The sequence below is a fragment of the Solanum pennellii genome, chromosome 3, assembly GCF_001406875.1.
Source record: "Solanum pennellii chromosome 3, SPENNV200".
Lineage (NCBI taxonomy): Eukaryota > Viridiplantae > Streptophyta > Magnoliopsida > Solanales > Solanaceae > Solanum > Solanum pennellii.
The window spans coordinates 4,540,039-4,554,030 of record NC_028639.1 but is presented as its reverse complement, the minus strand read 5'-3'; the positions used below and the strand labels follow the sequence as shown (position 1 = coordinate 4,554,030).

The following is a 13,992-nucleotide window of genomic DNA, read 5'->3' as shown; positions in this document are numbered from 1 at the left end:
AATAGTTGAACGATAAAAAAAACATACTTTTTAAAATTATAATTTTTTGACACTTTCTAAATATTTTGAATTGTTAACGATTTATAATATTTTTTTTTTAAATAATCTATAAAATCGATTTCAAATAAATTAAATATATTAAATTTATATCAAACATTGTTTAGTTTGAATAATATATTTTAAATCAATCAAACTAATTGAAACAGTATAATATTTCACTTGATAGTTGAAAATTGAATAATTTAACATTGTATGGTCCTTGTATTAGGGTAACAGCATAGTACGATTTTTAAATTTGAAATATAACTTTTAAATTGAATTTATCAAATATCATATTTTAAATATTAAAAAATATATATGAATAAACGTGCCCTCTTATGTGGATGGATAACTATTGGAAGAGAGAAGTGGTGGAGGATAAAGACTTAGGTACAAGTTTAATTAATGAATTAAGTAAGGTAGTGATTACCTCCTAATTTCGTAATTAGTTACTGTATTAATTTGTTTATCTTACGTATTATTAAAAAAATATTTTATTATAGCTTTATAATTTTAATTTATCCTTTATATATTTAATATCATGAATCTAAAAATATATTAATATATTTTTAATTTATATATATAAATGATTATTATTTATATATTATGTCAAATTAAAATAGAATAAACAAATTAAAACGAAAACGATATGATTTACCAAATTCCAACTGTCCCCCAACTCCATGGCCACACGGATTTTAGGTCCACCATACCTCACATTAATAATTAATTAATTTAGTTTTCTTTTTTTTGAATAATTAAAAGTCATCATAATTTTTTAAAAAATAATTATTCTAAAATGTACGGTATTTGATAAAGTTTTAAAGGGGAAATAAGTATTTTAAGCAGCATAAGTTGTTTTTCAAATATTAATTTTTTTCTAAAAGCATTTTTTTAAAAATACAAATTTAAATATTAATGGTTGCTCAAAATATTTTTAAAATTTATTAGTCAACCAATAATCTTTTTTGTTGACAAATAAATTTAGAAAAATTACTTAAATATTATGATTTTTCGTAAAATACTTTGTAAACAAGTTATGAGAAGAAATAATAATGGATAATATTATTGGGAATCCGTGAATAATATTTCAATGTCCTCAAAAAATGTAAAATATTTAAAACAATAAGAAAAATAGAAATAAATCCACGTCAAAAGTTTCAAGTAAATATCTCTTTTGGAAAAAGCAAAAAGAGCATAGATATTAGTTTTTATTTTTTATTTTTTATTTTTTAATTTTAGGGACGGTGGAAATTAATAATGAATAATAATAAGAAAAAAAATAAAAACAAGGAGCGCCGTAGGAAAACAAAAAGGGAAAAAAGAGAAATAAACAAGTAGCGGTAAAGCCTTATCCATTATTCCACATTTTCAAACACTCAACTCGCCCACATCTAAGGTGCATAACACACACAAAAAAAATAAAATAAATTGACGTCGATATCAAAGCTCGATTAATTAGAATTTGAGAAATTTAAATATATGTGGGCCCCATTTCATATACAATGAATAAGAAATATATTTATAAAAAAAATCATTATTCTTATTAACAATAAATTTTGTGAAAGAAAAATTAGAGATTAATGAGTTTATGAAGATTGAAAAATAATTTATACTGAAATAATATTTATATCGTGTATTTATACAAAAATATGATCTTCTCGAAGTGTGTTTGGGTGGGGGTAGGGATTGGGGTGATGTTTCATAGAAAATGATAAAGATAGAGAGTAAGAGAATATCATAAAGGTTCTTGAGATTTTCTAATGTCTTCTATTCTACGCAGAACGTCCTTTTATAAATCATAAAAATTTGAGTATTTATTCTATATAAAACGGTGTCACGTTTGTCATTGTAAAAGAACTATCTTACGGCATGTTAATATGTCTTGACGCTTCGTTCAAAGCTAATTAGAGAAGGTGAAATGTGTCACGTAACTTAAGTTATTGTAAATTATTATGATTGTTTGTAACTATGTAACGATTAGATTTACACGAGCAGATATTCATGACTTTTAGTAATACACCGAAAGATAGTATCTTTCATCCTCCTCCACTTGTTATAAACTTTTCTTCGTATTTATGTGATTCATTTTTCTCTTTTATTAAATTTAATTTTATCGAGTTAAGGATAAAAGATGAAATAAATAAATAACACAAAAGTGATGTGCATGCGCCAAAGGATGAATGCAGTTTCAAACACTTTTTCTTTCCATTTATAGTACTGTTTGGGACAAGTGGGGCCAATTAGGTTGGGTTGGCACTAAGATAGAAAATGGATAACGCCGAATCTTTTAAAAATATTTTGATATCACATAACATTAATATTAAAATTTAAAACTATAGTATAAATATTTATATTTATACTTCTTTTTTCCCCTTATCTTGTTACACCTATTCATTCAATCGAAAAAATTACTTTTTCTTTTTTTTGTAAGAACTGTATGGTGGATTTTGTTTATTTAGATTATGAATGTGAAAATGAGATTAGTTTCTTTGGACCAACAAAACAACCATGGGATCATGGATGAGGAAATTAATCATGATTCTGATTCTTCTGAAATATTGAGTAATTTCTCTTCATCTGATTCGGAGTTGTTTGACGAAGAAGGAGGAGGAGAAGGGGATTCTTCGGATCCAACTTCTCCGAATTCTTCTTCTAGTGATTCAATAAGTCATGATGAACACACAAAAGGAGCTTTGCAAAATATGTCCACTCTTCTACAAGAACTTCCCTTCAAGTAACAACTACTTTTCCTCTGTTTTCTTTATGCTTTTTTTTTAATGTTATGCATTTATATTGAAGTCTGATTAAATTTGAATTGACGAAAAGTCTCTAATTTCATATGTGATATAGAAGCTTTAGTTGTTGTTCGAATCCCAAGAAATAAGAAAAATATGATCTAGAGAGATAATAATTATTAGTCGAGTGATGAGTTGAGAAATTAACTTTTGAAAATGGTTTAGGTAGCTTATTTGGACAGAAGACCCTTTATGTGTGATTTGAAAGAGACATTGATTAAGTGACGAAATCAGAATTAAGAATTTGGGGATTTTTAAATTTTAGAATAGAATAATAATGATGGTTGTGAATCCACAATACTAGTGTGATTAACATTTTCATGGCTTCTTTTTTACTGCAGTCAATTAATTTTGTCGGAGATTTATTAGTTAATATATATAAAAAAGTTTTAACATAAATATATGATCTACGAAAAAGCTAGTGGATTTGTCTGGATTCACAAACTCCTCCTAGCTTTGTCTGAATGAAATCGCAAAGAGATTTTAATTCTAATTAAAATTGAGTGAATATTCGTCATTTATCGACTATAAGGTCACTTAAGAGATAGTAAGTGTTAATTATTCAACACTAAGGGAGTTGGTAATTTAAAAATACTTGAAATAAGGCTAGAAATTTGATAAAACTACTTTGAAAGATCAACAAGGTAAAATTCTTTTTAGGTGATTATATACAAGTTTAAAATTTGTTTGGCTTATACTTGAATCGAAAGTAGGTCTAAACAGGCCTCTGATATCCAATTGTTAAGAGGCGCTTAAAGAATACTTACAATATTATTTTGCTTCCATATTCGAGCATTGTTGAATAAGATTTATTCGATATCTGTATTGTACTTAAAAATAGTTAGATTATGTGTAAGTAAGCTCAAACCATAAAAATCACTTGTCAATTGTATTAAAAATAAGTAATTGCTCGTTTGGATCGAATTACTAAAGTTGATAATAAGCAAAAGTTGAGAGATGTGAAGACTAATTGCTTTTGATTTGGTTTTAACTTAAAAACACTTGATTTTGAACCATTGTTAGAATAGGATTCGTCTCAATTCTTGTTTTCATATTAATTTGTTTATACTACTTCATAAATGTCCAGCCTTAGACGTAAGGTAGGGTGTTGAAGAGTTCCACATCAGATTAAACTGTGGTGACTCTTTATACGTTCTCAGAAATTCTTTCACACCCTAATCTAGCTTTTGAGAATAAATAAGATTTGAGATCCATATCTTTTTATTTGTTTTTATCTAAACACCCTCTAAATCTTTCTTCAACAATTTTTCACATTATCTCATTATGATGCTAATTAATTGTCCTTTTTTTGGGGTTAATAGGAGAGGTTTGTCAAAACATTACAATGGGAAATCACAATCATTCACCTCTCTATCAAATGTGAGGAGCTTAGAGGACATGGCTAAGCCAGAAAATCCATACAACAAGAAGCTAAAATCATGCAAGAGTTATGGAGTTTTCTTAGAAGGTTTCAAATCAAATAACTTGAATCCTCCTATTAGAAGCAATAGTTCTTCAAGATTAAGCTCAAAGAGAGGCTCATGTTCATCATTAAGGGCAAAGAGAAATGGAAGCTTTCTTGGGAATAATAATAGTAGACCTCCTGTTCCTCCACATACATCAACTAGTACAACTAGTTTTACAACTCAAACCCCTTTGTTTGCTTGATGGTTCTTATCAAAAGGATTTACTAAATGTATTTACTTCGTTGTTGTTACTGTTTCTTTTTTTTAGAATGCTATGTAATACTTTTTGTAGTACTTATTATATTTATTTTTTATGTTCTTTTATATGTGTTACTTGAGTCGGGTAGAGGCATACTTTTGTCCTCTCTCGATTCCATCATGTGAGACTTCATTGAGTATATTATGTGTTCAAAGTTTTGATACCTTAATTGAATCTTATTAATGGTATGTAGGTGGAGAATGTATGAGTTGTGACATTTGAAATTGGTTTGGTTATCAAAAGATGACTAAATCTATTATTATTATTATTAGGGATAATGCACAAGTACCCCCTCAACCTATGCCCGAAATCCCAGAGACACACTTATACTATACTAAGGTCCTATTACCCCCTGAACTTATTTTATAAGTAATTTTCTACCACTTTTTAGCCTACGTGGCACTAGTTTGAAAAAAAAATTCAACAATCGTTGGGCCCACAAGATAGTGCCACGTAGGTCGAAAAGGGGTAAAAAAATTATTAATAAAATAAGTTCAAGGGGTAATAGGACTTAGTATAGTATAAGTGTGTCTCTGAGATTTCGGGCATAGGCTGAGGGGGTACTTGGGCATTGTCCCTTATTATTATTATAGTTTTGATTATTATTTTTTTATATTAAAAAAAATAAAGGCGTGAAATTTGAGAGTTGGAAATAAATGGTATGGGTATGAACTTTGTATTAAAAATGGTTGAAGTCATTAAAAATGTCCGAATATTAATATATATGATTGAACTTCAATTAGGGGCATACACGTGTTTGGATTGGTCTGGTTGCGATATTATAAAGGCATAATACATATGTCTTTTAACTTGGATTCAAATTACATTTATGCCCTTTAATTTTGAATATGCACAAATAGACACTTAAACTTATATGAAGTTGAACAAATAGACACACATGTCCTTTTAACTTGGATTCAAATTATATTTATGCCCTTTAATTTTGGATATGCACAAATAGATATTTAAACTTATATGAAATTGAACAAATAGACACACATGTCCTATATGTCATTTTTTGTCCTACGTGGTATCCTACGTGTATTGTGGCCATGTAGGACTCGTGTATTTATTTATTTAAAAGTTGGATAGTTAAAGTATCTGTTTGTACATTATGAAAATTGGAGGTCAAAATTAAAATTTGAATCCAAATTTAGGGTCTAATATATGTATTATGCCTATTATAAATATAAAATTTAATTACTACTTCTATTTGTGTCGAATTCTTAAATTTCAAAAAATCATATCAAATAATAAAAAATGGATTTTGCAATTTTGCAATTTTGTTTTCACAGAGTTTTTAATATAGTTTTTAACTTTTTATCATATAAATATATAATCAACTTGTGCTTTAAATATTTATTTTATTTTTATTTAAAAAAATATGATAAAAAAATATAATAAATAATTTTGCATCTCGAACTCCATTGATCATAATTCATAAATAAATCTGAAACATGAAAAATTTCATAAATTTGAGCATAAATATATACTAATAAAACTATAAGTACGTAAGTAAACAACTCTAACTAAATAATATAATAATGACTTATCAATTAAACAATTTATAATTGATAATAATAAATCTCGAAAATTTAAAATATCTCGATTTACACGTACACGCGAAGTGCATTTAGTGGAAATTGTGAGGTTGTTAGGTTAGGATATCATCAATACTTGCGCCATGACTAAAAAAAAAGAAATGTATTTTTGAATATTTGATGCTACTCTCTTTAGGTGAACCAACTTATATGACAATTAGTTATAAGCATTATGAATTTTTTTTTTGTGATTTTTAAAAATAAGCTTAAGCAACTAATTATAATAAACAATAAATCACAACATAATGAATGTCAGGATCAGAAACTTAAACTTATATAAAATTAAATAAGTAGATTTTCATATCCTACGTGACCTAATACACATATAACATCATATAGGACGTGAACCGTCCTGTATGACACTACGTAGGATTTATGTTTCTACTTATCCAACTTATATAGGTTTGTACAGAGGAAAGACTCAAAATAGTCTCTCATCTTTAAGTTAAGGCGCAAAGTGATTCCTAAGTTTTCACATGGAGCACTAATAATTCCTCATATTTGCAATATTGGTGCACTTTTGGTCCTATCTTAAAATTTTGACTATTTTTCAACGTTCATTTTGTCCAGAATTGTATATAATGAAGGTTCAATCGTCTTTTTATATATTTAGTAGAAATAATAACTCTATTTGGGAGAAGGTGATAAGAAAAATACCTTGTTCTATTCACTAGAAATATTACTGTAACTAAATTAAGAACATCTTAACATATGACTTCGCACGAAAAGAAAAAATTGTACTATTGCACGTGAAATTATCGTGATGAACCTCTCGACTTTATCTGCAATACGATTTCTACTAAACAAAACAAAGTTTTTTTCTTCTAACATTCTTTCATATGAAGTTGTTATTTCTACTAATATATAAAATGACGATTGCACACCCATACATAGGTTATGAATAAAACCAATGCTAATATTGCAAACATGAGGGACTATTAGTGCTCCTTCTGAAAATTAAAGGATCACTTTGAGTCTTTACCCATAGAAGATGGACTATTTTAATCCTTTCCTCGGTTTGTAGACGTCCAAAGTTGAATGACATATGTCAAAGTTACACATTTATATATTTTACCTAAAACTAATAAACAACTAATATGAAACGGAGAATATAAAATATGAGATGGTACCACCAAAAATAAAAAGAAAATGACAAAAATAACCCTGACCAAACACAAAATCATGATAAAACGGTTGGCTTTAGCTTCTTGTTAACTGTTATTATTCTTCATTCATTATATATGAAAACACTCATTTGCCGTTGCCTAACAACTGTTCGACGAATTGCCTCAAAGAAAAGAAAAAACGAAATTTGTGATCGAACGATTTGTTTATTAGAGGATTTTATGATTATGAGTGGATTTGATCAGTTACAGTGTTGTTACAATTTAAGCCGCATCATTGCTGGCCTTCTTCTCTTCATGCTTTATCATTCTTTCCAACTTCTTGCTTCCTATACACCCTTAACAACATTCTCCACACACCCTTTTCTATTCTTGATTGATTTCTTCCGAACCATTGTTGAATCATGGAGCTCAAAGGGAATGATTCTGGTTAGTTTGTTAATTGTATCCAATTCTTGTTCATTTACTTTTCTCTTGATTATTATGGAAATACAACCTTGTTATGTATAATGTGTTATCAACCTTGAGTAAAGTGTTTATAATTTATATACAAATATGGTGCAGATCAAACTTGTGATTGTAAAGTGGTGTTGAAACAAATGGTTGACAATGCGAGCTTCATTCAACTAGATGATTTCATTTATATTTAGACGTTAGGATATAAGACGAGATGGTGTTTTGTGACGTTGATTTTTCTAACGTTCATTTGCCTTTGGTGGTGCTCTTGTTGTTTCCGAATATTGGGTCTGCATCTGTCCATGAAAAGAATTGTTACTTATTAGTCCGATTTAGTTTCAAAGATGAGTCAAACTTGTTAAGTGCTACATAAATTGGGATGGATGGAGTAATGTGTTTGTGTTTTGGGAAATTACTCTATCCGTTTAACTGTGACTGATTACTGGGATTGCTATGATTTTACTGAAATAATAGATGAAAAGCGGTGATGTTATAGATTAATGTTGGGTATAAATTAAGGTTGTTAGCTTGTGTTATGTGTGTGGGCTTATATTTGTTTAACTCAGAGCTATGATTTTTATGATTGGGCAAAATGTGGATTGAATAAGCAAAGGGTCCATTCATAGTTCATCTACGTGCTCATATCATTTGATAATATGAACAATTGAGGGGAATCAAGTGATTTGTCTTTTTAGGAACAATACTCGCTTATATTATAAGCTTTCAATACCCCTAGAACATAGGAAATGTGGAAGGCAAACATTAGTAGTGTGAGCCCTGACGATGACAAAATCTTGGTGTTTAAGTGGAGAGGAGTACAATGGTGTGCTTATATTCTGAGTTTCAACTTATACCCAACTATGGTTGACCAGTTAACCAAACAGGGGACTTTGTCTGATATCAAAAAAATGTTATAAGCTTAGCACCTGTTCTACAAATTATTTGTTTATAAGTTGTGCCATTGGTTTTGACATGCTTTATTGGAAACATATTGCATCTATGAATTCTTGGAATTAACAGAAATATGTTATTCACACACACACACACACACACACACAGAGAGAGAGACACACACACACCACATATATATGTATATATATATATATATATATATATTATGGCCATGAAACTATTGGTTACTAGGCACTTTACCACCTTGCTTAGGGAGGCGACATGGTTCATCTCCGTCGGTCATTGTAATTGGTGGAGGTATCTCAGGGGTAGCTGCTGCACGTTTCCTTCACAATGCTTATTTCAAGGTGAGGTTACTCATGACTTTAAACCCCTTTCACATGTAGTGACTTTTATGCTAATTTTTTCTTGTTAATAAGCTGGTCTATTTTTATCCAGGTGCTCTTGCTGGAGTCACGAGATAGACTTGGTGGTCGCATACACACTGACAACTCGTTTGGTTGTCCAGTTGATATGGGAGCTTCATGGTGAGTAACACTAACCTTTTCCTTTCTAATTCATCCAGAACTGGATGCTTATTCATGTTCTTCAAATTGCATCTCAGGCTCCATGGAGTGTGCAATGAAAATCCTTTAGCTCCATTGATACGTCGGCTGGGGCTCACACTGTATCGAACTAGTGGTGATGACTCAGTGCTGTATGACCATGATTTGGAAAGGTAAATTGGGTTTTTCACATTTAATTTCAAAATGATTTTATCATGTTTACTGGACATGCTTCCTTTTGTTAAAACACCGTCTCGCTCCCTATCTGTCTAAATGGAGGGGGGTGGCACTCTTAGTTACACTTCAGATTTTTGGTTTCAGATTTCTAAGTCATGTTCTGTTTCCATTCTGATGTAGCCACCGAAAATTCGGGGCAAAAATCTGCTAGCTTGTTCTTAAGTTGTCTCAGTAGTTTTTCTGCAGGAAAGTATCTTGCAGTGTATTGTAATCCTATTCATAATGAAAAATAAAGCACACTTATAGTTCGTCAAGAATTGTTGCCTCTGTTCTTTTTGTTTTCTCAATGCGCTCATATTGAAGCATGCTGTATCTGCTAGATTTTAGCCAATATTTTTTTTGTTTTGTGTAAATTAACTAGAGATGTTATTTCATCATTCAGGATCTTGCTTATGTTTTCTTTCTTTTTAAAGCTGCATGCTGTTTGACATGGATGGCCATCAAGTTCCTCATAAAATAGTTGCTGAAGTAGGAGATGCATTCAAGAAAATCCTCGATGAGGTTGGCTTTGCTCTGTATTTATTTAACACCAAGGGCAATACCTTTTGAGGTTTTATAAAGACGCAAATGAATGATTATGTGTATTGGCAAATGCAGACTGAGAAAGTGAGAAATGAGAATAGTAATGACATATCGGTTCTTCAAGCAATATCTATAGTATTGGACAGGCATCCTGAGCTGAGGTATGCGAAAAAGTTCTTCTCTTATAACCAACTTATGTTTGTTTCTTTTAAATGTGTAATCTAGTTACATCCACTGATCTTACATGTTGCGGCAGGCAAGAAGGAGTCTCTCATGAAGTACTGCAGTGGTACATATGCAGAATGGAGGCATGGTTTTCTGCCGATGCAGACACGATCTCTTTGAAAACTTGGGATCAGGCAAGTTCTTTTACTTGTTATTCTAAGTTTTTTCTAAAAGAGTAATTTATGTGCATCTCTTTGAAAAGTATGTGCATTTAGAAGATTTTATTACTATTCCCAATCCCCAAAGACAATATTCCTCATCCGAATGGCAAGGCTCTAACTGCCTGGTTCAGTAATGCTATAAGTAAGAAAACTATCAAGTATGTCAGAAGTTTAAGGCACAATTCGTGTCATTATAGCTATCATTTTCAGATATCTACATACTTCCAGATAGGAAATTTTGGCGTTCCATTTTACATTAGATGCTTTAAATTATGGCCATTAGGATATGTTTGATGAATAGTTCCCTAAATATGTAATATTAATGTTGTTTACATTGTGTGCAGGAGCAAGTTCTTACGGGTGGCCATGGACTAATGGTGCAGGGTTATCACCCGGTGATTGAGGCATTGTCAAAAGATATTGATATTCGTTTGAATCACAGGTATGTTTGGGGTTTTCTGTGAAATGTGAAGTTTGACATCTTGTTTGTTGTTTCTTTAGCTTGTTACGCTGTTGGCTTTTTCACTTTAGAATCTGAAAACTAATGCAGCACTTACGATATACGGACCAACTTGTGGACTTACGATTGAATCTTCTTGTTACAAGATTTTCTATAGGAAAGTTAAGAAACAAAATGCAATTTATTTCCTCCACAGTGATGCCATTTTCTTTTTAAGTCACACCACTGCCCGGCATAGACATCTCTCCTCTCTCCCAATCCCCATGCCTAAAAAAGGGCAGGCCACTGAAATAATGGGAGACAATACCCCAGAAGGGTTTCATCTGCTGGAAATAATGCTTTCTTATTTGTATTTTACCTTTATTTCAATCACTTTATAATCTTTGATGGATTACCTGTCTGCATCAGAGTTGATTTTTTTCCAAGTAATTTCTTATCTTGATTTACCTATACTTTAGCCTCCATGCTTGTCTGCAATTCTAATTTTCCATCGATCTGAATTACTAGGGTAAAGGCAATTACGGATGGGTATAACAAAGTGATGGTTACACTTGAGGATGGGAGGAATTTTGTTGCGGATGCTGCTATAATAACTGTACCTATTGGGGTCCTCAAAGCCAACTTAATTGAGTTCAAACCCAAATTGCCAGATTGGAAGCTTTCTGCAATAGCAGATCTTGGTGTGGGCAACGAAAACAAGATTGCATTACGATTTGATACTGTATTTTGGCCAAACGTTGAATTGTTAGGCATTGTTGCCCCTACCTCTTATGCTTGTGGGTATTTTCTTAACCTCCACAAGGCAACAGGGCATCAAGTCCTTGTCTATATGGCTGCCGGAAGACTTGCTTATGACGTAGAGAAATTATCAGACAAAGAGGCGGCTAATTTTGTTATGCGTCAGCTGAAAAAAATGTTTCCTGATGCACCTGAACCTGTGAGTAATACCTGGTCCTACATAATTCTATTAGAGTTATTACTGATGCATGCATTATTTAACTATGTTGCTTGGACTCTCCTAATGTGTTGCAACACACATGTCGGATTCGCCATAAATGCACTACGACATCTTTAAAGAGTCCGAACAACATATATTTTTAGTAACTAATAGATTATTTGGAAGTGAAATAAGGAAAGCATGTGTAATAACCATTGAGCTGATAGCTATATATGTTGATACTATTTACAGGTTCAGTATCTCGTATCACGCTGGGGAACAGATCCGGATTCCCTAGGATGCTATTCGTATGATCTGGTTGGAAAGCCAACAGATATATATGATAAGCTTCGAGCACCTTTAGGTAATCTATTCTTTGGAGGCGAAGCTGTGTGTATGGATGACCATCAAGGGTCTGTGCACGGTGCATATTCAGCTGGAATCATAGCTGCTGAAGATTGCTGCCAGCATCTCATTAAGAGACTTGGAAGTGTTCAACTTGTTTCCTCCAGGGAAGAAATTCTCAAATCCATTGTTCCTCTCAAGATTTCCAGGATGTGATCGATCATCTTCCAACAAATTCATAACTAGGTTTAGTTTCCCTTTTTTTCCCCTCTGCTCAACAGGTAATGTGCTCCGATTCATCTTGAACGTTGTTTAGTTTCCCTTTTTTCCCCTTGCTTAACTAGCAGTGTGCTCTGATTCATCGCCATTCGATTAAATTTCTGAAATGATATGAATGAAGTTGTAGCACTTGTGCATCAGGCTGCCATTGTTGATTTCAATGAGAAGTATGCTTGTTTGTTTGGATTATTTCCTTGGAAGTCTTTTACTATTACACAATTAATGTCTGTCAAATGCTGCTAATTTCTTTCAAAGTGTATATTTTACAGATTCATCTGAAGTAGTAACTTTACTATTTTCATTAAGAAATTCATTGAACATCACTTTTTTGTTTTAGTAATTCTTTAATTTTAATGTTTCTCGTGATGATAAATTGAGGAGATAGTCATGCATTTTCCATATTATTAAGCCATTAATCTATGAAGAAGTCAACTAAAGTATATCTTATGTAAACAAAATGTTTTTATGTATCAGAAAATGAACTACTTTACTTAATTAGGACAATGGGATTAATTTAATATTATATGTAAACAAAATGTTTTTATGTTTTGTAAATGAAGAATTAGTTGGCTCCAGATGTATAGGAAATGTTGGGATTTTTAAATAATTTATTATTATAAATATCCAAAAAAAATAAATAACTCAATGAATAGTTTTATTTTTGGGAAGTTAACTTATACTTTCTTCTGTTCTTTTTAAGTTGTTATAATTTCTTCTTAGAGTCAAATAATATAAATTTTAACTAATATTATAAGATGTATTTATATTTTTATCAATTATGTTTTGTAGATGAAGAATTAGTTGGCTCTAGCTGTATAGGAAATATTATTAGGATCTAAATCAACATTAGAGAAAGTGATTATATTAAATTGATTTGTAATTTAGTATTTACATATCTACATTAAATTTAATCGGGTCAACAATGACTTGTGGATTCAATTTATACGAGACAATTTTTTTTATTAAATTAGAAATAAAAAAATACGTTATCAATGAATAGCTTTTTTTTAAAGATATATTTAATATAGTGATGGTTAAATTTAAATTATTATATGAAGTTGAGTGTTGATCAGTACTTAAGAGCATCCAAATTATGTTATACGGATCGAGGCAAGGTAGGAATGACCTTCGTATAAACAAGATGGGCAAACGAAAGATAGTTCAGTCATATAATGAAATGATGTGAGAATGTATCAGTGAGGAGGTGTGAGAAGAGTGTCGAGTGTCGTGATAGGAGCTAGGAGAGGTAGAATATAAACAAAAGGGAAAAATGCCTAAGTACTCACTCAACCTATGCCCCAAATCTTAGAGACACACTTATACTATACTGAGGTCCTATTACCCCTAGCCTTATTTTATAAATAATTTTCTACCCTTTTTCGGCCTACGTGGCACTATTTTGTGGGCCCAGCGCATGTTGATATTTTTTTTCAAGCTAGTGCCACGTTGTCACGACCCAAAACCGAGCCGCGACTGGCACCCACATTTACCCTCCTATGTGAGCGAACCAACCAATCTAAACCTTAACATTTCAATTTAATATCAACATAAAGCAATGCGGAAGACTTAAACTCATTAATAAAAGACAATTCAATAACTTCTAAAATTCAACATCTATTATTTCCC

At 31.1% G+C, this 13,992-nt stretch overlaps 2 protein-coding genes across 4 annotated transcripts in view; both read left to right on the top strand.

The window, feature by feature from the left end:
• The first annotated feature begins 2,405 nt into the window (after positions 1-2,405).
• On the top strand, positions 2,406-4,731 carry LOC107012736. The gene is made up of 2 exons (XM_015212652.2): positions 2,406-2,776; positions 4,160-4,731. The coding sequence occupies exons 1-2, from the start codon at positions 2,505-2,507 to the stop codon at positions 4,503-4,505; spliced, it is 618 nt and encodes a 205-aa protein (XP_015068138.1). The 5' UTR covers positions 2,406-2,504; the 3' UTR covers positions 4,506-4,731.
• A 2,528-nt stretch (positions 4,732-7,259) lies between these two features.
• LOC107012957 (probable polyamine oxidase 4) overlaps positions 7,260-13,992 on the top strand; it is a 17,759-nt gene continuing 11,026 nt past the window's right edge. The window contains exons 1-10 of one of the 3 annotated variants that reach the window (XR_003577240.1): positions 7,260-7,716; positions 8,887-9,002; positions 9,094-9,182; positions 9,260-9,373; positions 9,851-9,938; positions 10,035-10,120; positions 10,216-10,318; positions 10,690-10,787; positions 11,313-11,742; positions 11,995-12,368. Coding sequence is in view for 2 of the 3 variants with exons in the window: in XM_027915334.1 (XP_027771135.1) it covers positions 7,692-7,716; positions 8,887-9,002; positions 9,094-9,182; positions 9,260-9,373; positions 9,851-9,938; positions 10,035-10,120; positions 10,216-10,318; positions 10,690-10,787; positions 11,313-11,742; positions 11,995-12,303 (1,458 nt within the window). In the remaining variant the exon portion in view is untranslated. Of the gene's footprint in view, positions 7,717-8,886; positions 9,003-9,093; positions 9,183-9,259; positions 9,374-9,850; positions 9,939-10,034; positions 10,121-10,215; positions 10,319-10,689; positions 10,788-11,312; positions 11,743-11,994; positions 12,556-13,992 lie in introns of those variants that run through there. The other 2 variants (XM_015212934.2, XM_027915334.1) reach the window with 2 other exon arrangements.

What these genes read in the sequence shown, in the direction of transcription:
- LOC107012736 (XM_015212652.2), top strand. Translation starts at nt 2,505, where the DNA reads ATGAATGTGAAAATGAGATTAGTTTCTTTGGACCAACAAAACAACCAT. An exon ending in CTACAAGAACTTCCCTTCAA is followed by an intron (nt 2,777 to 4,159) that starts GTAACAACTACT and finishes TGGGGTTAATAG; the next exon opens with GAGAGGTTTGTCAAAACATT.